The 24,577-nt window shown below is 42.3% G+C and overlaps 2 protein-coding genes and 1 pseudogene across 21 annotated transcripts in view; 2 read left to right on the top strand and 1 right to left on the bottom strand.

The window, feature by feature from the left end:
- The window catches only part of LOC128123226 (NXPE family member 4), a 236,310-nt gene that overhangs the window by 91,679 nt on the left and 120,054 nt on the right, over window positions 1-24,577 (bottom strand). For 14 of the 20 annotated variants that reach the window (XM_052759469.1, XM_052759424.1, XM_052759499.1 and 11 more), the window contains one exon: window positions 21,689-21,754. The exons of 2 other annotated variants lie outside the window; for them this stretch is intronic. The gene's annotated coding sequence lies outside the window, so the exon portion shown is untranslated. Of the gene's footprint in view, window positions 1-21,688; window positions 21,755-22,123; window positions 22,420-22,849; window positions 22,985-24,577 lie in introns of those variants that run through there. 4 more of the 20 variants (XM_052759452.1, XM_052759433.1, XM_052759477.1 and 1 more) reach the window with 2 other exon arrangements.
- Window positions 5,563-13,797, top strand: LOC128123321 (adhesive plaque matrix protein-like). Its single transcript, XM_052759592.1, has 2 exons — window positions 5,563-6,206; window positions 6,305-13,797. The coding sequence occupies exon 2, from the start codon at window positions 10,079-10,081 to the stop codon at window positions 11,096-11,098; it is 1,020 nt and encodes a 339-aa protein (XP_052615552.1). The 5' UTR covers window positions 5,563-6,206; window positions 6,305-10,078; the 3' UTR covers window positions 11,099-13,797.
- Window positions 14,074-20,066, top strand: LOC128123330 (40S ribosomal protein S2-like; annotated as a pseudogene).

Here is a 24,577-nt window from a genome sequence, read left to right as displayed (position 1 = left end):
CTGCTTTTACATACAACAGCCCCCTCTTAAGCTTTTTGTTTGTTTACTAGTAAGATTATATAATAGTCACTAATACAATGTAAATTTACACAGAAAAAAACATTGTATAAAAATGTTTATGGAGACCACAATAGTCCAGTATACCAGTAGTCAAGATTAGTAAACAAAACAGACTTTGTGATTCATATGCCACCTTTAGAAAGCAATTTTATGGAGAATATAGAGAAACCAAGAATATTATAATTAAACTTACAGAATGTGTTGAAGTGTTTTTGTTTGAGAGCTACTACAAGACATCTCCCATAGCCAGTCGGCAACTGCAGGCCATGCTTTGTCTTTTTCCCAGAAGGGCATTTTCAGAGTTAGCCTCCCTCAAGTGCTTGAATACTCATGACTGAGAAGCTAGTATTATGTTAATTAATTTTTAAGTTAGTGTGCAAAATAATGGATTTCTATATGGCTTTTTCACACATGTATAGCATAGTACCTTGCTAATATCCTCTGCATACTCTTCCTTCTCTCCCCAAGGTCCTCTCCCTCCCTTACATGTATTCCTTCTCTCTCTCTCTCTATCTCTCTCTCTGTCTCTCTGTCTTTGTCTCTGTCTCTGTCTCTCTCTCTCTCTCACACACACAATTCTACAGAAAAATGTGATATTTGTCTTTCTGAGTATGTATGCTTAATTGGTCAAGAAGATGTTAAGATATATAGACACACCTAGACCAAACTTCTGACCAACTGAATGAGTTTTTCTGGATGGTGCATGGGAATCTGTACTTACCACTCTTCTAACTCATACATCCTGGCACTTGCAATGGGAGCAATTTAGAAATCAACATCTAAAGAATTTTCTTTCTTCTTAACTTCAGGTCAAACAGTTAACTTATACAGGCACACTTACCCCACCCATCTGCCCCCTGGTACTCATCTTAAGCCCCCATTTGAGTGAGTCCTCACCATCTGATGCCCCAGAAAGGGCATTAGAAGTGCCAGTCAAGACAGAGAGTTCAAAATCCAAGCTTTATCAACAGTCTTATTACTTGCCATCCCATCTTTACTTTTGATAATTGGATCTAAACCTGGTCTTCATATCCTTTCTACTACATTTCATAGAAAAAGCTACCCGAGGAAGAGAGGAGACATGATGAAGGCTGTATGTGGATGTGTATTCTGAACCTTAACTCATCTCTGTTGTAATTAGCCAGACCTTAGGAATAAGACCTATCATGTCCTCTTTGCAAGGGGAGATCTGGGAAAAGAGACTTCTGTACCACTTTGCAAATATTTGCTGGAAGTATGCAGAGAAATCAAGGTAAGGACAATGTGGTGCCTTTCTGACTGCACCCGAAGTTCAGCTCTGCCCGCAAGATGTGTTCCCTGCTGGGCCATGCAAAATCTCTGTGGTCAAAAAGGCCTGCCCAATCTGAAGGCAGTTTGGTGTCAGGCTACTGCCTCTTGATTATGTGCCCTAAGGCATATGCTGATGGTGTTTCAATATTCCATAGTGTGTGTGTTACTTACTCTTCCTATTGTTTGACCAAACACCTGACAAGAAGCAACCACATGGGGGGAATGTTGATTTTGCCTCATAATTCAAGGGATGTAGTCCATCATGGCAGGGAGGCATGAGGACCCGGAAGCAGGAGGACCAGCTTCTGTCTGTGGCCATAGGTGACTCCTTGCTCACATTTTGACAGATTTGACAGAAAGAAGAGAACAAAGAATGCCAGTGTCCAGGTATCTTTCCTGTTCAGTCCTGGCCCTCGCCACTGGAGACACTTGAAGTCAGGATGAATTCTTCCCCTCTCCATTAATCTCTGAAAACATTGCCTTAAAAACTTTTTTAATTATTTATTTAAAATATTCTTTCGTGTCTATGTGTGGGAGTAGGGGTATGTGTGATATGGTGTTTGTGTGAACTCATGGGACTATTTGCTGGAGTTGGTTCTCTCCTTCCACTACATGGATTCTGAGGACTAAAGTCAGGTCTTCATGTTTGGCAGTAAGTACCTTTATCTACCGAGTCATCTTGCAGAGCCTGAAAACATTCTTACCACACACCCAAAGCCCACTTTCACTAATACCCTGAGTATTTTAATCCAATCAAGATGACCATCAAAATTAACCATCTCACATACTTTAAACCATTAGATTGAAGTGTTCTACCAACTAATCAGCAGAATGCCTTCACTAATAAAATGTGGACTCAACAGCTTCTTTTGTTGCTGTTCTTCATCTCTTGGTGCTCATTGACACTGGAAGTCAGGTAACTACTGGCTACTGGCCAGATCTAGGCTGTTAGCATGTTCTTAAAAAGACAGAGACAAAAATAAATTTAGAATCACTTTTTAAATTTCATAAAAATGAAACAAAGCAAAGAATATTACTGGTAAGTTCCAAAAGATTTACCCGCTGCCCCCTCATAGGCACCATTTCTGACTGTTGGTTCAGAACTCTTTGAGGCCGGTGAGTGTGGGTGCTACCAGGATGGTTCTCCTTTTTTAGGAGGATGACTCTTCTCTAACTCGTTTTGGCTTTACCATGAAGATCAACTCCAGAGTTACCCCAAACCCCACTTATATAACCACCCTCCATCTCCCAGGTTAATGTCCCACAGCCAACTTTGAAGACATCAAAGCCCCATTTTTGTCCTCTGCCAATTTCTGTGGAAACTCTCTTTACGGCTGACTTCAAGATGAAATCCTGATTGTGGACTCAGGAAGTCATGCATGTGATCAGATCTGATGCTGTGGCCGGCTCCTGCACACCATTGTCCCAGCTAATAGTTTTGAGGCATCTGGGATGGTGTGTGGGGGGGAATGGTATTATCATCAACTGGTTAAGCCTTCCTCAACTGAAATTCAGTCTTTGCTGCTCAATGAGTTTGAGGTCCACCAGTCACTTGACTGTCATAAATTTGTTTTCTCATTTGTAACTCTAAAGACAATGTCACATGCCTTTGAGGCACAAAGGGTTGGAGACAATAAACCTAGGTATAAGTTTTTAATATAGGCCCTGGAGGGCACTTTCCTGCTTTCTCTGCCCTGGCACCATACCAGTCTGTGTGGAGGAAACTTTATCTTAAAATTTTTTCTTACTTTAATTAATTAAACATGTTGCATTAATCAGGACTGCAGGTGTTTTCTGTAGACTTTCTCCTGGATCTGTGGTGGAGAGTGGGGTCAACAGAAGCATTTGATCTCAGGAATAATTTCAGATCTGAGCAAGTTGGCTAGGGACTTACAAGCAAGACAAAATTGGGAGAAGATGGAACTGGATAGGTTGATCTGAAGATAAAGCTTGTCCACAGAGAACATGTTCATTAGATACACTTTCAGGAATACATTTTATGGTTGTTTTTCTCTGTGTATAAAAATCCTGGCTGGAAGCCAGTGAGATAGTTCAGTGGTTGCATGTGCCTGCCACTAAGCCTAGGAACCTCAGTTTGATTCCTCAGAACTCACATGGTAGAAGGAATGAAGTGATTTCCCGAAGTTGTTCTCTGACTAATACACACACACACACACACACACACACACACACACACACACACACACACACACACGTAAATAAATGTGATTTTTTTCCTTTAATTGGTAAAATACCTGGCTCAATTGTTTTGACTATCAGAGCCATTTGGTAAGTAATGGCCGGATGGATAAATGGATATCAGATACATCAGTCAATAAATTAATACAACCATGAGCATCCTAGTGCTAAGAGATTGGGCTCTGAACATCATGGGATGAATCCCAGCTTTGTCTCTTAACAGTTTCATATCCTTGAGCAATTTTGTAACTTTTTTTTCTTTTGGTTTTTTTGAGACAGGATTTCTCTGTGTAACAGCTCTGGCTGTCCTGGAACTCACTCTATAGACCAAGTTGACCTCAAACTCACAGAGATCCACTTGCCTCTGCCTCCGAAGTGCTGGGATTAAAGGCATGAGGTACCACAGCTCAGCTTGTGCTGGCAAATTTTGTAACTTCTACATCATCTGAAGAATGGATAGTACCTGCCTCTTAGGATAAAGTTAAACTATCTAGTCAAATAAGCTGGCAAAAGACAAGCACTCTGTAATACAAGCTATCATTGTCTTTATCACAAAAGTCTACATTAATATCAAGGACTCATTGATGTCTAGCGTATGTCACATTTTAATGCTATCTATTAATCTAATCATTTCAAGAAAAGAAATCTTACAACAACGTAAGAGTATCATTCTACATTTAAGGATGCCTAGCTCTAACATATCAGATGCAGCACAGTGAACTACTTCTATTCTTTAGTTAGTTAAAGTTATAGATTAACGTTGTGGTGGTTTGGGTGTTAATGCTCCTGTTATAAATCGTTTTCTGTCCCTCCAGTCAGCTCACAAATAATGACACGGAGACTTCTTATTAATTATGAAAGCTGGGGCTATAACTGAGGCTTGTTCCTAACTAGCTCTTATAACTGAAATGAACCCTTTTCTGTTATCTGTGTTTCACCCTGTGTCTTTTTACCTTTCTTTCATTCTGTATGTCCCACTCTCTCTATGTCTGCCATACCTCCTGCCTAACTATTGACCATTCAGCTCTTTATTAAACCAATCAGAGCAATATATCTTCACACTGTGTACAAATACCTCAGAACATGCCCCCATAGGCTCATATATTTGAATATTTGGTTCTAAGTTAATGGAACTGTTTGTGAAGGATTAGGAGGTGTGGCCTTACTAGAGGAGGTGTATCACTGGGGGTGGGCTTTGAGGCTTCAAAAGCCCAGGCCATTCCCACTCAACTTTCTCGATATCGGCCTCATGCCTGTGTGTGGTGGTATTGTGTTCCCCGAAATATTGTGCACACTAATAACTTATCTGGGGTCAAAGAATAAATAGAACAGCCACAGTATTAAACATAGAGGATAGGCAGTGGTAGCACACGCCTTTAATCCTAGCTTTCCAGAGGCAGAAATTTGTCTGGCTCTCTGTGAGTTCAAGGCCACAAGGATACAGCCAAGCATGGTGACACACGCCTTTAATCCCAGAAAGTGAGCCTTTAATCCCAGGAAGTGATGTCAGAAAGCAGAAAGGTATATAGGGTGTGGACCAGGAACTAGAGCTGGTTAAGCATTTGGCTGGTTAAGCATTCAGGCTTTCAAGCAGCAGTTCAGCTGAGAGCCATTTGGTTGAGGACTCAGAGGTTTCCAGTCTGAGGAAACAGGATCAGCTGAGGAATTGACAACGTGAGGAAGCTGTGGCTTGTTCTGCTTCTCTGATCTTCCAGCATTCACCCCAATACTTGGCTCCAGGTTTGATTTTATTAATAAGAACTTTTAAGATTCCTGCTACACCTGTGGAGGAGTTGTAAGTGCTCAGCTACTGCTCCAGTGCCATGCCAGCCTGCCTGCTGCCATGCTCTCCACCATGATGATCATGGAGTCACTGTCCTCTGGAACTATAAGCCTCCAAGTTAAACACTTTCTTTTATAAGCTGCCTTGGTCATGGTGTTTTGCATTGGCAACAGAAAAGTAACCAAGACAAGCATACACAGTAACAGATTCATTATGGCATTTACACACACACACACACACACACACACACACACACACACACACACACACCATTCTCATTTGTTTTTTCTTCTCATTGCTGTCCCAGGACCCACTGCCACCTCTGGCTTACTCTCCAACTTCCCCAAGATACTCCTGAAACTTCTGCTTTCTTATTATGTACTCCATTATACTCCCTTTTCCCACACTTAAAAGTTCTTTCTCTTCCATGACCTCCTTTCTCATTCCATGACCTCAGATAATAAGTAAATAGACACACATACAATTTTAAAATATAGTTCTTTATTTGGGAGAAAAACAGAATGCACTTGTGATTCTGATTCTGGCTTATTTTTGCTTAACACAAGCTTCCCCTTTTCTATATGCCAAAAATAAACTTGCTGAGAAAGAAATTGGTGTGTTGCGGGGAATCCCATTCACAAGAGCAAAAGTAATACCTTGGAATAAATCTAACCAAGAAGGCAAAAGATTTTCACAGTGGAAACTTTAAGATGCTGAAGGAAGAATTAAAGAAAACACTAGAAGATTGAAAGCCCTCCCAAGCTTATGAATTGGCAGGATTAATGTGGAAAAATAGCCATAGTACCAAACAACATCTGACTACATAATTTTGTGCTTGTCTTGAATGTCCTTGTGTTCCCAGCAAATTCAAAAGGTAACCCTACTGAATGCAACTATCTTGGTTCATAGCTATTTTCTTTCTTTTTTTTTTTTTTTATTTCAGCAACTGAGATATGCTTTCCTGGTTTTTAGGTTATCGATGGGTGAGCTGATGCAATCCTGAAGGTTTTGCCCATGCAGGTAGGTTGACGGTTCTCCTCCTTCAGTGTTTAATGTTGTTTCACAGCTTTGTGTTTTGACATCTTTATTGTGTCACAGGGAAGCTCTTTTCTGGTGAGGCTCATTTGGATCTCTAAATGTCTCTTGTGTTTGTCTTTTCCTACATTTTGGACTTTTTCTGTTATAGTTTTATTGAACAGATTCTCTCTATGCCTTTAGTACTTACTGTGTGTGCGTGTGTGCGTGCGTGCGTGCGTGCGTGTGTACATATAGCCCCTTTCTTCTATCTCATGGATTCTTAGGCTTGGTCTCTTGATTGTATCCCAGAATTCCTGGAAATTGCAATCTTGCTCTTTTTTTTTCCTTTTTGATGTTCAAATTTAGTATTCCATCAGTCGTTTTCTCTATCCCAGATATTCTTTCTTCTGCTTGGTCAATTTTTTTGGTGACAATTTAAGTGGTTTTTAAAAATTCATTTGGCTTTTTTCATATCAGCATTTCTATTTTTCTGTCCAAAAAAAAATCTCAATTTCATTTCTGACTTTTTCTTTCATTGCTGACTTTTTCATCAATATTGCTGGTTGTCTCATCTATTTTGCTGACTTTTTTCTTTATGGTAATGACTTTCTTCTTGGGCCTGGGTTGAATCCATCCACTTATTTGTATGCTGTTTGAGACCACTGAGGATTTTTACTAGAAAACTTTAAAAATCTCCATCTGGTGTTTTACCTATTTTGGCATCTATCAGTTCAGTATTTGAGTAGTGACCTCCTCGTGGAGAAATTTTCTATAGCCCCTCATTGTCATGTTTCTTATGTGTCTGGGTTATGATCTGCTGGTTTGGCCATCTCTTCCAACTGTGTGTGTGTGTGTGTGTGTGTGTGTGTGTGTGTGTGTGTGTGTGTGTGTGTGTGTGTTTGTGTGTCTTATTGAGCAACCCAGAAGGCTTAATTCTCAATGCTGTTTGAGGAGAAAACAAACTCCTACCACAGTAACCATGCCATCAATACACTCAACATCATTCACAGATCACGAACACATTGCCAGTGACCGTGGAACCCAAACGGCGAAGCCGCTGCAGAAGGTACTCTGGAGTTACATTATTTCGGGCCAGTGTGGAAATCATAAATGCACCAGATGACGTGCTGGATAGTGGAAGGGGAGACACAGAGCAGAAGGGGGTTTAAATAAAGGAAGGAGAGAAAAGAAGAGTGGGGGAGAAGGCTGTGGGGAGGAAAACGAAAGAGCAGAATGTTAGAATACAAGGCCTTTCCAATCACGAAAAAAGTTCAAATACAAACTCAGATAAACAAAAGGAAGAGGATAAAAAAGGAAACCACAAATATTTAAAAAAATAAGGTAAAGTCAAAACACTACTCTTTGTAAAGGAAGGAGAGGGAGGAAATGAGGGAGGCAAAGACAAGCCAAGGCGGCGGGGGTGGGGACAACAGTATTACCCAATAATGAAAAAAATGTGTATCATAGTTAGATGAGTGCATAAAGAAGACTAACCAAGAAAAACACAGAAATTACAAAGTACAAAAACATGAAAATACTGCTTAAAGTGTCATAAAGAAGGTCAGAGTAACAGTGAAGGACACAGGGCAGATGCTGGAGCTGCTTCTGAGTCCTTGAAAGTTGGAGACGTACAGTGAACTTGTGGGCACTTGTTCGCCCCACGGTTCATGCTGTCACTGAGTCTGCACTGGACACTGATGTCTGTCAGAGCGCTCTCTTCTTTAGAAGTTTCCCTTTGCGATGCAGGGGTCTCTCCTGCCACACTTTACCCTTTAGGAACTGGGCACACTCTCTTCAGACTCCCCGGATTAGATACCCTGGGGTGGTTCATGTTTTAGCTTCGATATCCCCTACGTGTGTCAGGAATGTGGGAAGCCACAGCGGCACTGGGTCCGCCCAGGTGTCTGCACTTTCAAGACCTTCTGAGCGTCAATCATCCTGTTGGAAGGGTGCCGGCCTCTGTGTGTTTCACGTACATCCCTGGACCTTCACAAAAGATGGACAGATGGCTCCACATGTTAATCTACCTGTTTGTCTCAGGGTCAGAGCTATCAAAAGCTAAGTGATTCTTGGATGATGAGGCCTGCCCCAAGTCTCTTCCCCTGGGCACTTCCCAGCTTGAGCAGAGTCTCCTACTGTGTGTCTTTTGGGGCCATCTAGTCTTTCTGCTTTCACAACTGCTGGTCTAGGCCTTTTCTCACCCAAGGACTGTGGCGGAACCAACTGAGGCTCCCTGGCCTGTGGTCATTCCCTGATCTTATATTACATCCCCAGGGTAGCTCAGTGTGTGTGTGTGTGTGTGTATACATGTATGTGTGTATGTGAATGTGTGTATATATGTTTATGTTAATGTGTGTGTTATGTGCACATGCAGAGGCAAAGACTGACTTCATTTTTCATTCTCTGTTCTCTCACCGAACCTAAGGCTCTCTGTTCGGGCTAGATTAGCCTCTGGTCCACTATCGTACTCGGGATGAGGTGAACACTTTTATTCTTCTGCACTTTGGGGCTCATCAGATTGAGGGAGCAAAGACTGAAGTGAAATCGAACTGAACCTGAATTATAGCGAGAAATGAAGATTCTAAATGCCCATGATCTGCCCCTGGAGTGTTCTCTGCCTCGTAGCCATGTTCAGCCAGTGCTCATCCGTGTAACTGAATCTCATGCTTAGATTTCTGTATCTTCCGTAAGATGAATGAGAGGTAATAGAATGGAATTGAGTGCTCAGTGTATGTGTGATGATTGGGGTCAGTTTGGCTCCTTCTGGAGATGGTAGTGTGGAGTAGTGATGGCCCTTCAGCCTTTGCTTTTCTCTGGTGACTGAGGTGAGAACAAGCACTCTCACAGAACTGCCAGCCTTCACGCCACCCTTAAACACTAGCTTATTCTGACACTTCGATAAGCGTTTTACTGGTGTCAGCTTTATGATGGACTGTTTGACATCAAACCCTGCAATTAAGCTTTGCTTTTTACAGTCAAATAACAAGGGTTCAGTTTGGCTTCATTTTGCTGTTTTATTGGTTTTGAGTTAGTCCACAGCAATGAGCAACTGCCACCCTCATCCACCCAATGTTGATTGACTGTGGTTTTTGGCTTGGAGAGATATTGTGGTGCTTTTCCTGGGGCAGGAACAAACGTTCGTTCACTCCAGATAGGGCACCAATGACACAGCAAACAAACGGTTCCACCCAAGTTGAGTTTGGTGAGCCAATGAGTTTACTAGATTTACTTAAGGGATCCTGGATGAGGGGTTACTTACAGGAGCCCGATGAAGGGTTCCAGGAGCCTATGTGGCCCCCCAAAAGCTGCATTGTCAAAAACTCCCACTCCACAATGGTAATAGTCTCCTGAAAGCTACATAAATGCAATCCCCTTCAGTTAACCTTTACTTGCTATATATTCAAACACCTCCTGAGTTGGGGGAGGCTGCGGGAGGGAGGGAGTGGTTGGGATCTCTGGTGAGGGTCTAATGACTCTCCCTGTCTCCCCCTTCTGAGAGAACATCCACAGGACTGATCTTGTGAAGGTCTCATGGATGTAACCACACATGCCCCGTGAGGATAGTTCTAGCCACATTATGCCTGGAGGGAACGGGCCACACAGGAGAATTGCTTTTTCTATTAGCAAAATGTTGGAGAATATAAACTTTCACTAGAAGCAGAATAATCCTTTTTTAAAGAAATAATAAAAAATACAAATGAAGGCAAAGACTGCCATTTCATAAAATCAATGGATTTAGCTTGCCTTCCTTTCCTCCTTCCTTCCTTCCTTCCTTCCCTCCTTCCTTCCTTTCCTCCTTCCTTCCTTCCTTCCCTCCTTCCTTCCTTCCTTCCTTCCCTCCTTCCTTCCTTCCTTCCTTCCTTCCCTCCTTCCTTCCTTCCCTCCTTCCTTCCTTCCTTCCCTCCCTCCTTCCTTCCTTCCTTCCCTCCTTCCTTCCTTCCCTCCTTCCTTCCTTCCCTCCTTCCTTCCCTCCTTCCTTCCTTTCCTCCTTCCTTCCTTCCCTCCTTCCTTCCTTCCTTCCCTCCTTCCTTCCTTTCCTCCTTCCTTCCTTCCTTCCCTCCCTCCTTCCTTCCTTCCTTCCTTCCTTCCTTCCCTCCTTCCTTCCTTCCCTCCTTCCTTCCTTCCTTCCCTCCCTCCTTCCTTCCTTCCTTCCTTCCTTCCCTCCTTCCTTCCTTCCCTCCTTCCTTCCTTCCTTCCCTCCCTCCTTCCTTCCTTCCTTCCCTCCTTCCTTCCTTCCCTCCTTCCTTCCTTCCCTCCTTCCTTCCTTCCTTCCCTCCTTCCTTCCTTTCCTCCTTCCTTCCTTCCCTCCTTCCTTCCCTCCTTCCTTCCTTCCTTCCCTCCTTCCTTCCTTCCTTCCTTCCTTCCTTCCTTCCTTCCTTCCCTCCCTCCCTCCTTCCTTCCTTCCTTCCTTCCTTCCTTCCCTCCCTCCCTCCCTCCTTCCTTCCTTCCTTCCTTCCTTCCTTCCCTCCTTCCCTCCTTCCTTCCTTCCTTCCCTCCTTCCTTCCCTCCTTCCCTCCTTCCTTCCTTCCCTCCTTCCTTCCTTCCTTCCTTCCCTCCTTCCTTCCTTCCTTCCCTCCTTCCTTCCTTCCTTCCTTCCCTCCTTCCTTCCTTTCTTCCTCCCTTCGTCCTCCTCTGTTTTCTTCATCCTCCTTTCCTCCATTCCTCCCCTCAGTTTGTTTTTTCTTCCTTTTCTTTAAGAGTTATGGAACAGTTCTAAGTGTCAAAACCCAGCATACACCCCTCTCCTAAGTTGTGTGCACATTGTAAAAATGGTCCCGAGGCTGTTTGATGCTTGCTTTTGATTTCCTTATTCTCTCCCCGTTCCTGCAGTGTCTAGTTGACAGTTATTGCAGCCTTTGCCACCTTCCCTGCCCATAATATCATAAACACTTCTTTTCTCCCTGCAAGGCAGCACTTAGTTTACCTCTGTCCTGATTGTTTTCAGGCTTTCAGTAGGCTGTGGGTGCCTTTATACACAACGCTTAATCCTCTTTTAGAAAGGGAGATGATGGGTTAAGAACTAGTGGACTCCCTTAAAATTGAGACTCCTAAAAGCCACTGAGCAGCAGCAGCAGCAGCAGCAGCCGTTACCACCGTCACTCCCTTATTTATCATTGCAGACGGCTAGTATTGACCTTTTATGGTCTGAATGTTTGTGTCCCTCCAAGCTTGGCAAGTTGAACCATAATCTGAAGGTGACAGTATTATGATGTGTTGCCTTTTGGGACATGGTTGGTCATGACATCAGGGTTCAGGAAGGGAATCTGTATCCTTATGAAAGGAGTGGTCCCCAGCTCCATCTTGTTACTGTGCACCTTCATCCAAAATGTTGAAGAAGAGTCTTATAGCCTTCAGGTTTAAGTTCATGTGAGGACCTAGAGAGGATGGCCATATATGAGTCAGAAAGAAGGCTTTCAGCAGGCATCAACCTGACTTGGACTCTGGAGTGCTTAGCCTCTAGACTCATGTGAATCACCTAGCCTAAGGTTCTGTGCTAGGAACCTGACTGACAGAGACATGTATGTGGCTGTAAACATTACCACTGTGACCAACCACCTTCTTTTTTCTCTTTAATTGCTTCTTGGGAAGAGGAAACTTTGCTAATGGAGGTCAACTCTTCGAACAGCAATGTTGCACTCAACAAACATGGAAAGAATGAGAAAAAGCACAGTATATGTCTTAACTCCTTAACTCAAGCTTGTCAACCCAACGTAATCATCATTACTAGATGCTAAAGTAATTATGAGTTTCACAGGGTGCTTTTAACAACAGATTACTTCCTAGCCATGAGAGGAGAGGGTATCTACATAACAGGGAAGTCAGGCTGCTGCCACCTATTGATAGATCCACTTGGCATCTCTGAAATGGGTCCATCTTGCTAACGTGTGTCTTCTGGAGTGAAGTACATTTATCCAAAAATTCGAACTGGAATCTGACAGCTTTCAGATTTAATTTCTGTTTTACTGGAAGTTTAGAAGGTAAAGGAAAACATTACATAACACTATGATAAAGGAATAAGAAAAACCCAGGATGTGGGATATTCTGAAGAACAATCCCCTCGCGTGAGGAAATCTCTGGAGGTAAGGGGTATACTTATAATAAGTATGTGGTGATGGGTCATTCATAGTGTCGACTTATGCCCCAATTCATCCACTTGTATGTATCAAGTATGGACAGATTTGTATATATAAATTATAATTCAATAAAGCTGTTAAAATAGATGCTTGAGATATTATATCCAGTTACTGGAATAAGGCCTGCTATGTACTTGAAAAAGATGTTGTGGAGAAAGTTGGAAAAAGCTAAATATTATAAGTAAGCAAATAAATAAATAAATAAATAAATGTGTGTGTGTGTGTGTGTGTGTGTGTATGTGTGTGTTATCACATACAATTCTTTTATGCTATATTTTGATCATGCTTTCTCCTCCTCCAGTTTCTCCTAGATCCTCCCCACCTCCCTGCCCACCTAATTTTATGTTCTCTCTCTAAAATCAAATAAACAACAACAACAACAACAACAAAACCCATATCTTAAGGAACCTTGAGTGTGTTAGTCAGGAACTGTCCATCTAGCATTGCACCTGATCTTAAACAAAATTTGCTTGTGATTGTCCCCAGTGGGTGCCTGTGCGTGCAGCTGTTTCCGTATGTCCCTCTGCCTCCCCCACCCTGGTGTTTTGGTTAATGATTACTGACAAGCAATGGTTTGCAGAGCAATTTGGAGGAGTACTGCTGTGGCTTCCATGGCTTTATTGTATCCTTTGTGTAATATTGTCTTCTGAAATCCTTCCTTCCTGGTGCTCTGAAAGCTGACAGCCCTCAGGGTGCCATGACAGTGCTAGATGTCATGGAGAAGCTGGGAGTGTGATGTCTCTTCTGCTCTCTGCTGTTTTATTGTATTTTAATGGAGCAGCACACTTCTTGAACCCATGGTTCACAGAAGTATATTGTATGCACTAACTATATTTGAGATCCAACTCAGACAGCTAGACTTCCTTATTGCATTCAAGGCAGTCATTCAATCACAGAATTTAGAGTTAGAATGGGTAGCAAAAAAGTCACCTACTTTAATTGGGTAATATGATACTATTGGTATCATTGGTAGCCATGATTTTCAAACTTTAGCATGCTTTATAATCATATAGAGAGCTTTCTAACAAGTGTGTCACAGTGCATCACCCCAGGATCCATTTTCAGACCTGGCATAAGATGTTGAAAGCCTGACTCACATCCCACCACCTTCATTCAGCAGGGATATGATTTCCCTATTTGTTCATTATCTCGATAATCCCAAACCAAGCACACCACACAGCTGTTGACCATTATGAAACAAACCTCAACATCATGGTCATGTTAATAGGTTCTCCAATCACAAATGTTTTATTTAAAGCAACAAACTCACACCCTTAGCAGGAAACCCAAAAGATAACACTGTTTGGACCTTAAAGCCATTATTCCACATGCTCCCTCCCACCCAACCCCACCCTCCCCACCCGCATCATGTCCCATTGTCTGATGGAGCTTCCTGTTGCTTCTGTGCTTTCTGGAAGTCTCCTGCCAGCACCCAGACCCTCTCTGTGACCTGCGAGTAAGTCAGTTGCATGAATTCTTCATTCAAGCCCTCCTTGGGTCCTACCTGATACTCACAGGCACTTCTTCCTGCCCCAACAGGCTCTCCAAATGAGTCCATATCTTGGCTTATGGTCACTCTGGACAGAGAGACCTCAAGATCAGATTAGAAAGAAACTAACAATAAAAATTACAACCTAGTGTTTCTTGCAAGGTAGGTCCACTGACAGCAAATCCCTAGCCGCTTTTATCTTTAAATGCTTTACCTCCACTGACAGACGTTTTTGCTGTGTATAGAATTGTATTCACAGATACCTCTTAGAAGAAATAGATTTTTTTTAAAAAGAACATTTTTGAAAGATCCTCAGATACTGCTTGCTATTCTATTTTCCAGCTCCCATGTTTAAAGAAGTCGGTTGGCATTTGAATCATTGCTCACTTGCTACATCCTTTATCTTTTCTGACTGCTTCCAACACCTTCTCATTTTCAGCAGGCACTATCATACGCACAAGAAGTTTACTTTAAGTATATCCTCTCCAAGTCTCTGTAAAATCTCCAAAATCTTTTCATGTAGGACTTTCTATATGTCTAGGATATTTACGTTATTTATTTATTTTTAACATCTGCATGCACACCTGTCTGTGTGGGGGTTAGTACATGCGCCATGGGGTGCCCATGGAAGCCAGAGGGGAGTGTCGGGTCCTTTGGAGCTGAAGTTGTCTGATGTGGGTGTTAGGAACTGAAGTGTGGTCCTCTGCAAGAGACTACATGCTCTTAACCACTGAGCCATCTCAGTAAGCTTGCTTTTTATGATTTTTCCTTTCTTCTTTCTACTCCTCTTCTGGAGCTCTTTTTACCAGTTTTATTAATTTCTATCAGTTTATATTCAAGTTAAAAAGTCTCCATTATCTTTATTCTATCATTGCCCTTGAGGCCCACTGAACAGGAGGAAAATTATGCCTGGCATTAGAAACCTAGCCAGTTTTTTGAGGCTAGCAAGGGCATGGATCTTAGAAGAGAACCTACTGCTATCACTTTGCTAGACCAGCACAAGACCCAACTAAATTCTGAATTTCATCCTTATACCCACAGACAACTGTAGCTATCACATCTGGAAAGCTTCTCTTTAGAGCAAATGGAGACCTGGGCAGGGAACCACATCTGAACACAATGCAGAAATCAACATATCTTGTGGAGCCCAACCCAAGTAGAGACATCCACACCACAGCTCCCAAATCTATGGCTCAGGGAACACAGAGAAAGAGGAAGCAGAAAGATTATAAGAACCAGAGGACCAGGAAGTCTGCTGTCAAACAGTCTCTCCTAGAAATATGTGTATAAACAAAGACCAGAAGAATGGCGGTATCGACAGACATATTAATGCGGAAGGGGAAAATCTCGCGGGGTCTCACTCCTAGAAAAAGAACTGTAGGCAACTAATGACTGCTGAGAGAAGGAGAATTAGCTTCTCCTAGGGATGAGCCTTCTGACTGGCTTTCCAGTACAAAGTGGTCAGCCCTAAACCATACACAAACACACACACACACACACACACACACACAGAGCAGAAACAGAACCAGCAAGCTGAATTTATATACTATGTGCCTCTCTTTTCTTCATCACTCTCCATGTTTGTTTTTTGAGACAGGGTCCCAAATATATGTAACAATAATAATCAAAGAAAAAGAGGCTATAAATTTGAGAATGGAGGACACATTGAATAGATTGAAGAGAGGGGACAGGGGAGGCTCTGGAGAGAGGAGAGAGCAGGGTAGAAATCATGTAATTATACTTTAATTAGAATATATTAAAAATTACTAATACCTTTATAATAAAACTGTTATATAAAGAACAAAACAAAGTAAGACATTTAGTGTGTGTGTGTGTGTGTGTGTGTGTGTGTGTGTGTGTGTGCAAACCACGGCACGTGTGTAGCAGTCAGAGGACAACTTGCAGGAATCAGTTTGCCCCTTTCGCCATGTAGGCTCTAGGGCTTGAACTCAGGCGGTCTGGCTTGGTGGCAGACCTTTCCCTGCTGAGTCATCTCAATGGCACCTGTGTCCAGTAGCCTTTTTATTTTTTAAAGAAACTAAGCTCTAAGTTTTCTATTTGAAACTCACTTTCTATTTCTGTGCTGGTGTTTTCTATTTTATGTACTAGAAGCATATATTTTTCTTTATGTAATTTGGAACAATTTGAAGTCTACTCATTTCGATATCTGAGTCCCTCTGCCTCCACTGAACATCTTTCTTTCCTGGGGAATAGATCACTATTTCCTGTTTCTAAAATCAAAAGAAGAGAAATAAAAACAAGCAATCCTCTTAAAAAATTCCTGGAGCTATGGATAGATATGGGTGAAGTATGCATGTGCGGTTAGTAGAGAACCACAAGGACTGATGCTCAACTAGCCGATGGGGAAGCGGAAGTTAAGACAGCGCTGACACGCCTCTGCACGCAGAACAGCTGAAACTGATGAAGGGAAGCTTGAGAAAAAGGAAGACCGGGAGGGAGGGGCGGGGGAGAGAGGGCTTCTGGAGAGGATTGCTTTGTACACTGCTAGTGGAAACTGGAGAAAAGGTTCGGGGTCTGCTGTTTTCTTTTCTCTTTACTTTTGTGTGCACCCGTGTGTGTGTGTGTGTGTGTGTGTGTGTGTGTGTGTGTGTGTGTGTGTGTGTGTGTGTGTGTGTTGTATGTACTTGTTAGTTTGGGTATATGAACATGTGTGTGTACATATAGAAGCCGGATGTTGCTGTCTAGTATCTTGCCTTGATCACTCTCCACCTATAAGTTTTGAGACAGACTGTCTCATTGAAACAAAAGCTCATTGATTTGGCTAGACTGGCTGGCCAATGAGCTTCATTGATCCATCTTTCCACTACAAAGAAATTCGGGGAAATCTCCATAGAATCATGCAGATCAGAAAAAACAAACAAACAAACAGATAATCTAAAAACTTACACATAATATAGTTTTATCTATGTAACACTCCTCTGAGATGCTAAAATTATTAAAATGGAGAATAGACAAGAGATTATTTTTGGTAGATATGCAAACAATCACACATAAAATTATATGAAGCTGAAAACACGCATGTGTGCACACATATAAACATGTACAAGTAAAATTGGACAAATAGGGAGTTAAGATTGATATGTTGCCTCACTGTCCAGATCCTGTGTGTAAAATATATCACCACAACTGGTTAAGGGATACATGGAGTCTCTTTGTATCACTTACTTCAACAGCATGTGGAAAGATAGATGGGCCTATGGCAGACACATCAAAATGTGGTCACTCTATTCTCTGAAACAACTGATACGTCAATGTTTTTCCTGCTATTATTTTTCAGAGTTCCTCTTTCATGCAAATTTTATTTTAGATACAATTCATATATAACAATAACTTTGAAATTACATAATTAAATGCATGTTGACAAATGCATTACCAATAATCTCCTTGTGAGACAACTCCCATAATCAGTATTTCCTCATTTTGCTGGCAATCAGTTCCTGGGCCTTGTGATAAAAATAGGCTTTGTAATACCATAGTTTTGTATGTTTAGGATTTTGTTAAATGGTGATTCCATCTTTGAAGGGCCACTATGCAGTCCTTCACTACCAGCCTCTCCTCCTGCCCAATCCTCCTTCCCCTGCTTTCTGACACATGTCGATTCCAGGAGAAACTCTCAATAAACCTGTCTGCAAACCTCACCTCTGAAGGTGCTGCCTTGGAAATCTGATCCACACACCGATGTGCTTTGATTTTATTTTCAAGTACTGAAGTTCCACGATTTGGATATTAACTATCTCCCAAAAGTCCCTGTGCTGAAGGCTTCTGACACTACTGGTGGGTAGTAAGAGGCTGGCTTAGTGAACTGAGGTTAGGTTACTGGGTGTGTGCTCTTGGAGGAGGCGTAGGAGAGAGAAGGGTGCTGCCCCCAGCTTCTATGAGGCCAGCAGCTTCTCCCAGCACACACTCCCAACTGTGTACTGCTCTCCAAGCCTGCTAATGGGTCAACTAAGCACAGGCCCAAACCTCGGAAACTGTGAGCCAAAATATGACTTCCCTCCTTATAAGCTGCTTACCTCGAGTGTTCTGTCACAGCAACAGGAAGCTGGCTAACTCCCAGGGCATGTTCATTTTGACTCATCACAATCTTTTATCCCAACCAGGATTCACTGTACCAGAATCATGCAAATATTCTCTTCAAAACCTAGGAGTACTTCTTTGGGAAAACACCAAATAGTGGATGACGCTGGTGCAGTGGGAGGGACCGGAGGGACCGGAGGACCCGGTGGCCCAGGATTGGAAGGCTGGGGCAGCTTCTGCGGATGATTCCGCAGCGGTTTTAGGGGCCGTGGACATGATTGAGGCCAGCGGTAATCGAGGCCATAGGACTCGTGGAGGTAAAACTGAGAACCAGGAGTGGATTCTCATCACTAAGCTGGGCCACCTGGTTAAGGACATGAAGATCAAGTCCCTGGAGCAGCGCTACCTGCTCTTCCTGCCCATTAAGGGATCAGAGAGTATCGATTTTTTTCCTGGGCCCATCCCTAAAGGATGAGATTCTAAAGATCATGCCTGTGCATAAGCAGACTCCGGCTGGCCAGCAGACCAGGTTCAAGGCTTTTGTTGCTACTAAGGACTCCAATGGTCACATTGGTCTTGGTGTTAAGTGATCCAAAGGGGTAGCCACTGCCATCCGAGGGGCCATCATCTTGGCTAAGCTTTCCATTGTCCCTGAGGGAACAAGATTGGCAAGTCCCACACTGTTCCATGCAAAGTGACAGGCCGCTGTGGCTCTGTGTTGGTGCGTCTCATCCCTGTCCCCAGAGGGAGGCACTGGCATCGGCTCTGCTCCTGTGCCCAAGAAGCTGCTGCTTATGGTCGGTATTGATGACCCCTACACATCAGCCAGGGGCTGCACTGTCACCCTGGGCAACTTTGCCAAGGCCACCTTTGATGCCATCTCTAAGACCTACAGCAACCTGACCGCCAACCTCTGGAAAGAGACTGTGTTTACCAAGTTTCCTTATCAGGAATTCACTGACCATCTTGTAAAAATCCACACGGGTTTCTCTGTTCAGAGGACCCAGGCTCTAGCTGTGGCCATCATATAAGGGTTTTTATACAAGAAAAGTGAATTAAGTGTATTAAAAATAACAACAGCAAACTTAAGAGTAACATCTTCGTTTTGTTTTTTATGATTCTCCCATTGGATAGATTTCAAAGTAGCTAGATCAATTCCCTTTTTTCTGTTAACTGTCTTTTTGCACTCTCAAGAAATTCTTAGCTTGCCATGGTTTCATTCATTCGCCACGCAGCCTATCAGTTAGACCTTTTTTTTGTTGTTGTTGTTTTGTTTTTCCGAGACAGAGTTTCTCTGTGTAGCTTTGTCCCTTTCCTGGATCTCACTGTGTAGCCCAGGCTGGCCTCAAACTCACAGAGATCCACCTGGCTCTGCCTCCCAAGTGCTGGGATTAAAGGCGTGTGCCACCACTACCCGACCAGTTAGACCTTTATAGCCGGCACTGCCCACATACTTCACTCATTTCTTATCTGAGCACTATTCCTCTGTTTTCTCTCTTAATTCTTTTCTAAACCATTGGTTGAGTTCAGGACTGCCTTTTTTTGTAATGAATTTCCATAATGTCAGGTGTTTCTTGGTTATGTATTTGTTTTATGTAAGTATGTGTCTATTCTATTTTAATTTTCCTAGTCTATTTTTAATAAATGCTTGCAAAGAAATAAGGAATGGGCCAATCCTGCCTCAAGTGACTGTGGAAACTGAAACCTCTGTTAATCTTCACCAAGGTATTCAATGGTTGACATTTTAGGGGGCATAGGTTTTCTGCTTCTCTGGGTTTTGTTATTAAACAATACACGACCATTCCTTTCTTGTTCTGGTAATGTCATTGGTCATGACTCAGAGAACTGGAGATGTTTTGCCAACACTGGGTGTATGGTTAATGATTCACTTTCCCATACACTGTTTATGTATTAAAAATTCCAGTTTTTATATTGTTCACCTTCAAAGCTATAGCTACTAGTGGGTGGTAATAAGAGTTCATAACCTTAGCCGGGCGGTGGTGGCGCACGCCTTTAATCCCAGCACTCGGGAGGCAGAGCCAGGCGGATCTCTGTGAGTTCAAGGCCAGCCTGGGCTACCAAGTGAATTCCAGGAAAGGCACAAAGCTACACAGAGAAACCCTGTCTTGAAAAACCAAAAAAAAAAAAAAAAAGAGTTCATAACCTCTACTTTGATTAGAGAGTCTGTTATATCTGTCCTGTGTTATTTGCATGCTTGTGATCCAGTTGATTCAGCAACTTTGGTGGCCTCTCTGACAAATAAACACCTGCCTCTACTAGCGTGTTGCTAGTAGGCACTGAACACCTCTCTCTTCTTGTGCTTAGAGACCTTTGCTTAGTATTTCTGAATGCAGGGTAAGGTTTTTTTTTTTTCAGCATGTTCTCTATGAAAGTGCTCCAAATCTGATCTTCATTTCCAAGAGCAAAAAGGTTTATCTTTTTATTCTTTCCTATTGTGTTCTTCTCAAATCCACACCTCAGTAATTGTTTTCATCTCCCAATGTTTTTTTACAGAAAAGTTTCTCTTATCTTACGATGAATATTTTGTCCTCTCACACAAGTCAAGTTCACATATCCCATACCTACTTAGTAGCTATGAGAATGTGGGCAGATCATGCCATCTCTCTGAGCATGGGCTCCTCGGTGGCAAAGTATTGAGGCTCAGGTGGTATCCACTTCATAGCAGTAACACAGGACTGAAATGAAGTATCAATTGCACCTATCTTGGGTTGATACTTGGGGATCAGTAGATATTCAGAATGTCAGTAATTATAGTGATGATCATTATCATCATCTTCACCATAACCACCATCATCATTTTCATTCTCGTCACCAGCATCATTAGCTCCTCCATTATCATCACCACCATCATCATCCTTATTATTGTCCTCATCACTGTCCTCATTGCTATCATCCTCATTTTCATTGTCATTCTTACGTACAATGGCAAATACTTTGCCCAACACAACGGAAAAACACGTAGCAGGCATTTATGGGGAGAGATTCTAGAAGAGGAAATTAGGCAGAGCACCCTTTCCAAAGCCTCTGTAAGAAACACTGTTTCTGACTACTGAAACTGTAGCTGAGCATTCCTACAGGGGCGCCATTGGCCGGTTTGTGGTGCTGCTGGACAGAAGGCTTCTAAAACCTGCTTACTGCGTCCTTTCTCTGGAAGTGATAACCTGCCAACCTCTGAGTGCTAGCAATTTACAAGGTATTGATTTCTCTGACTTTTGCACTCCTTCCTAGAACACACACACACATACACACATTGTAAAACTTGTTTCTTCCTTTATACAATTGGATTTCTCTTATTTTCGATGTTCTGACAATAGTCCAATTTCGATCTTTGCCCTAGAATTTTAGCACTCTGTTTTCCTTTTAAACCAGTTCTTTCAGTACTAATATCAGCTAATGCCCTAAACTCATCTCTACTGATATCAGTAATACCCGAATCCCTTCTCCACTGGAATCATCTGCTGCTCAGGCCTATCTTTCTCAATATTGACTAATGCTTTAAATCCCCTTCATAGAGGGTGAGGTAGGGATGTCGTTGGGATACTAACTGATATTAACAATAAAAGAATTAGCTGAACAAGAAACATTGCAACACATTTCTGTAGCAAAGGTTAAAATAGTCTTAATAAAGCATTAAGGTTGGTTTAAAATACAACTTACAAATATTATAGGCAACATTCCTAGGCAACCTGGACCAGCAGCCGGTCGTTCTTCAGTAACAGGGTCCTGAAAGAAAGGACCAGGAGATCAAAGATAAGGAAACAGATAAGTTTGGGATCAGGAGGTCTCGCACAAACTGTAGCTTATGCCAAGGAAGCTTACTAAGAAGTACAGCATCTTATATTCTATTTCCAGGGGAGAAAGGGGATGAGGTCAACAGAAACTATCACACAATGACAATGACAGTGAGAAGCTAATGTAACAATGTTGCACAGAGGAAACACAAGTATCTCAAGAGCAGTACAGACTGAGCACATAGTGGCCATGGGATAGATAACCACAGCCCCACAAGGTGGGAAGGGTTAGGTTCAGAATCTGAAGTCACAGCTCCAAGACCCTGGCACCAGGCCACTACTGGCTTGGCCAAGCATATACCTGGTTTTGAGAAGCAGCTGTGTTCCATCTCCATCAGGGCCTCAGAGAAAAGCTCCCAAGGTCCTGGCCCCACGCTGTTACTGGCTCGGTCAAGTGTGCTCCAGAGTTTGAAAAAGAGCTATGTTTCTTCTCCACAAATAAGGGCTGTAGGGAAAGCCTTGGATGAGCCCAGACCTCAACCCTTGGGTTGTTAGAGAGGGGAAGTCATTCTGCTGAACACTCTGTGAGTGGTCCTTGTCTCAATGCTAAACAGTCCAGGAAGCATTTTTCTACCCTTATTTTCATTCTCTAGATGAGAAAAAAAATAGACTTAATTGTGAAACTCAGAAACTCAAAACCACCTTTTACCGAGATAGAAATTATCTATTATCTGGGGAACATCATGCATCGTGGCAACAGAAGTGGATTCCCAGCTCAGTGAACCTTCTCCCCTGCTCTCAGCCTGTCTCAAATACTTGTTCCATTACAGTAGACAATGTGGGGAGAGGAAGAAGTGGACCTCTTGGACCTACACCACTGGGGTAGTTAAATATTGTTCAACTGGCTGTGCTGTCTGGGGAAAAGGTGGCAGGTGAAGTAAAGCCACCTCTAGCTTCTTTAGTGTGTTTGATCCCAGATTCTTTGCTCCCACAGTGTCCTAGAACTCTTGCCTGGCCTTCCACACTCCCAGAAGGGTGCTTTTGTCTACGGGGAATCATCATACAGATGCTGTTGAGACAGGATTACCGTGGTAGAAAGGCCTCATTCCACAATCTTGGTGTTACAGTGGAGTGAATCCCGAACACAGACATCTTGCCTGTTGGTCCCATGATTTATTAGGAGAATTATAACAGCACAGCTGTAGGCAACTGTGATTGTGTCCTGAAGGGAGAGAAAGATTCTCAGTTCCATTCCGTCCTGGGGAAACAGCTCTTCTAGGTTTCCAATGGGGAGAGGACAGTTCTATACCATGTGATCTATCTGTGGTCATTCAAGGCTGCCTTGGATCTGGAGGCTGGACTGAAGCCAGAAGAGGGAAGGGGAAGACTCAACTCTGAGAGCTACAAGCTCTTAGCAAGCCTAGTTCATCAAATGGGAAGCAAGGGTGGGGTGGGGTCTGATTTCTGAGAGTGGGGGAAGGGCACCTAGAGGGTCCTCAAATTGTAGGTCCTCAAATTGTATCATGTGTACCATGTTACTTTACATGAAGAAACTCAGCCCTGCCCTTTCTTAACTGCCAATTTCAATGTACTGATGGGGAAACAAAGATTGTAACTAGAACTGTTAGTATTTGCTGTTATAATATCATGTGTAATTGTGGTCAAAATAGTTTCAAACAAATTGGAGGGATGAGAGAATGATCAAAATAGAGTGAGGTATTGTAATGAAGAAGTTAACCAAGAAGAGTATTGTAAATCAATTAATCAGTTTGTTCTGTTCAGACCTTAAGAATTTACAAGATCTCCATGCACTTTTTACATTTATTAATGTAGACAATATTGCCTGCTTTTGTGGATGAGGCTCAGGTAGGTCACATATCTTGATTGAGGCAGAAGAAATCAATAAGTAAGAGACGTAAGAAGAGTCTCGGTGGTGATGGTGACCCTTCATCTCTTTCCCATTAGTTTTCAAAATCTGCTGTATGAGCAAATAGCTTAGGCAAACTTTCTATTTAGCAAGCATAAAGCTTGTTTATCGAAACTAGGAAAAGGGTTGCCTCTCCCCACTTTTGTCTGTGGATTCTGCTTCCCTATTTGTCCCTGGGTCCCTTTGCATCTGCGCATTTCGTTGGTTTTGCTGGGGTTGTTTGGTTTTGCTTTTGAGACAGAGGCTCACAGTCCAGTCCAGGTGCTCTGGGAACTCACTATGGAGCACAAGCTGCCTCCCACTCACCGTCTTTCTGCCTCAGCCTGAGTGCTAGGATTAAAAGCATGTGCTTCCAGACCTCGCTGCTTCATACACACTTCTATAGGAAAACTCTCAGCCCATTAAAAATGCAAAGGAATATTTATTATTGTAATTATAAAATGGAACAGTAATTATTATGAAAGCTGTTCACTTGATGCATACAATAATTTAAAAGTTCAAAATAGCTAAATAAATGAGTACAAATGAGCAGTTTTCATAAAATGAAGAGAAATTGTGTAGGTAGATAACTTTAGGAAGTTACCCTTTCTCTACAAATAAATATTCATAAGAATTTAAAGCAGAATAATAAAATTACTGTGCCATAATTATTTATAGATTTATTCTATGTACATTAAATTAAATAAGGTTTAAGAATGTATTTAAATTTTAATTATGCAGTTCCATGTAAGCCATGCTTTTATTATTTATTTATTTATTTTTTGCGCAGTCCTGTGCGGAGTTCTTCACATCTTGTAAGCATGAATTAAGAATGTCAATTTTGTGACCTCTAGATTTTATGGAAAGGGACAACTCTAAAATTAGATATGAAAAGTAGGCAATAGGGCT

The sequence above is a fragment of the Peromyscus californicus genome, unplaced genomic scaffold, assembly GCF_007827085.1.
Source record: "Peromyscus californicus insignis strain IS unplaced genomic scaffold, ASM782708v3 Scaffold_11__1_contigs__length_118956290, whole genome shotgun sequence".
Lineage (NCBI taxonomy): Eukaryota > Metazoa > Chordata > Mammalia > Rodentia > Cricetidae > Peromyscus > Peromyscus californicus.
This window is presented reverse-complemented; position numbering and strand designations above follow the sequence as displayed.

Coding starts and splice junctions, on each gene's coding strand:
- LOC128123321 (XM_052759592.1), top strand. CDS start 10,079: ATGGATTTAGCTTGCCTTCCTTTCCTCCTTCCTTCCTTCCTTCCTTCC.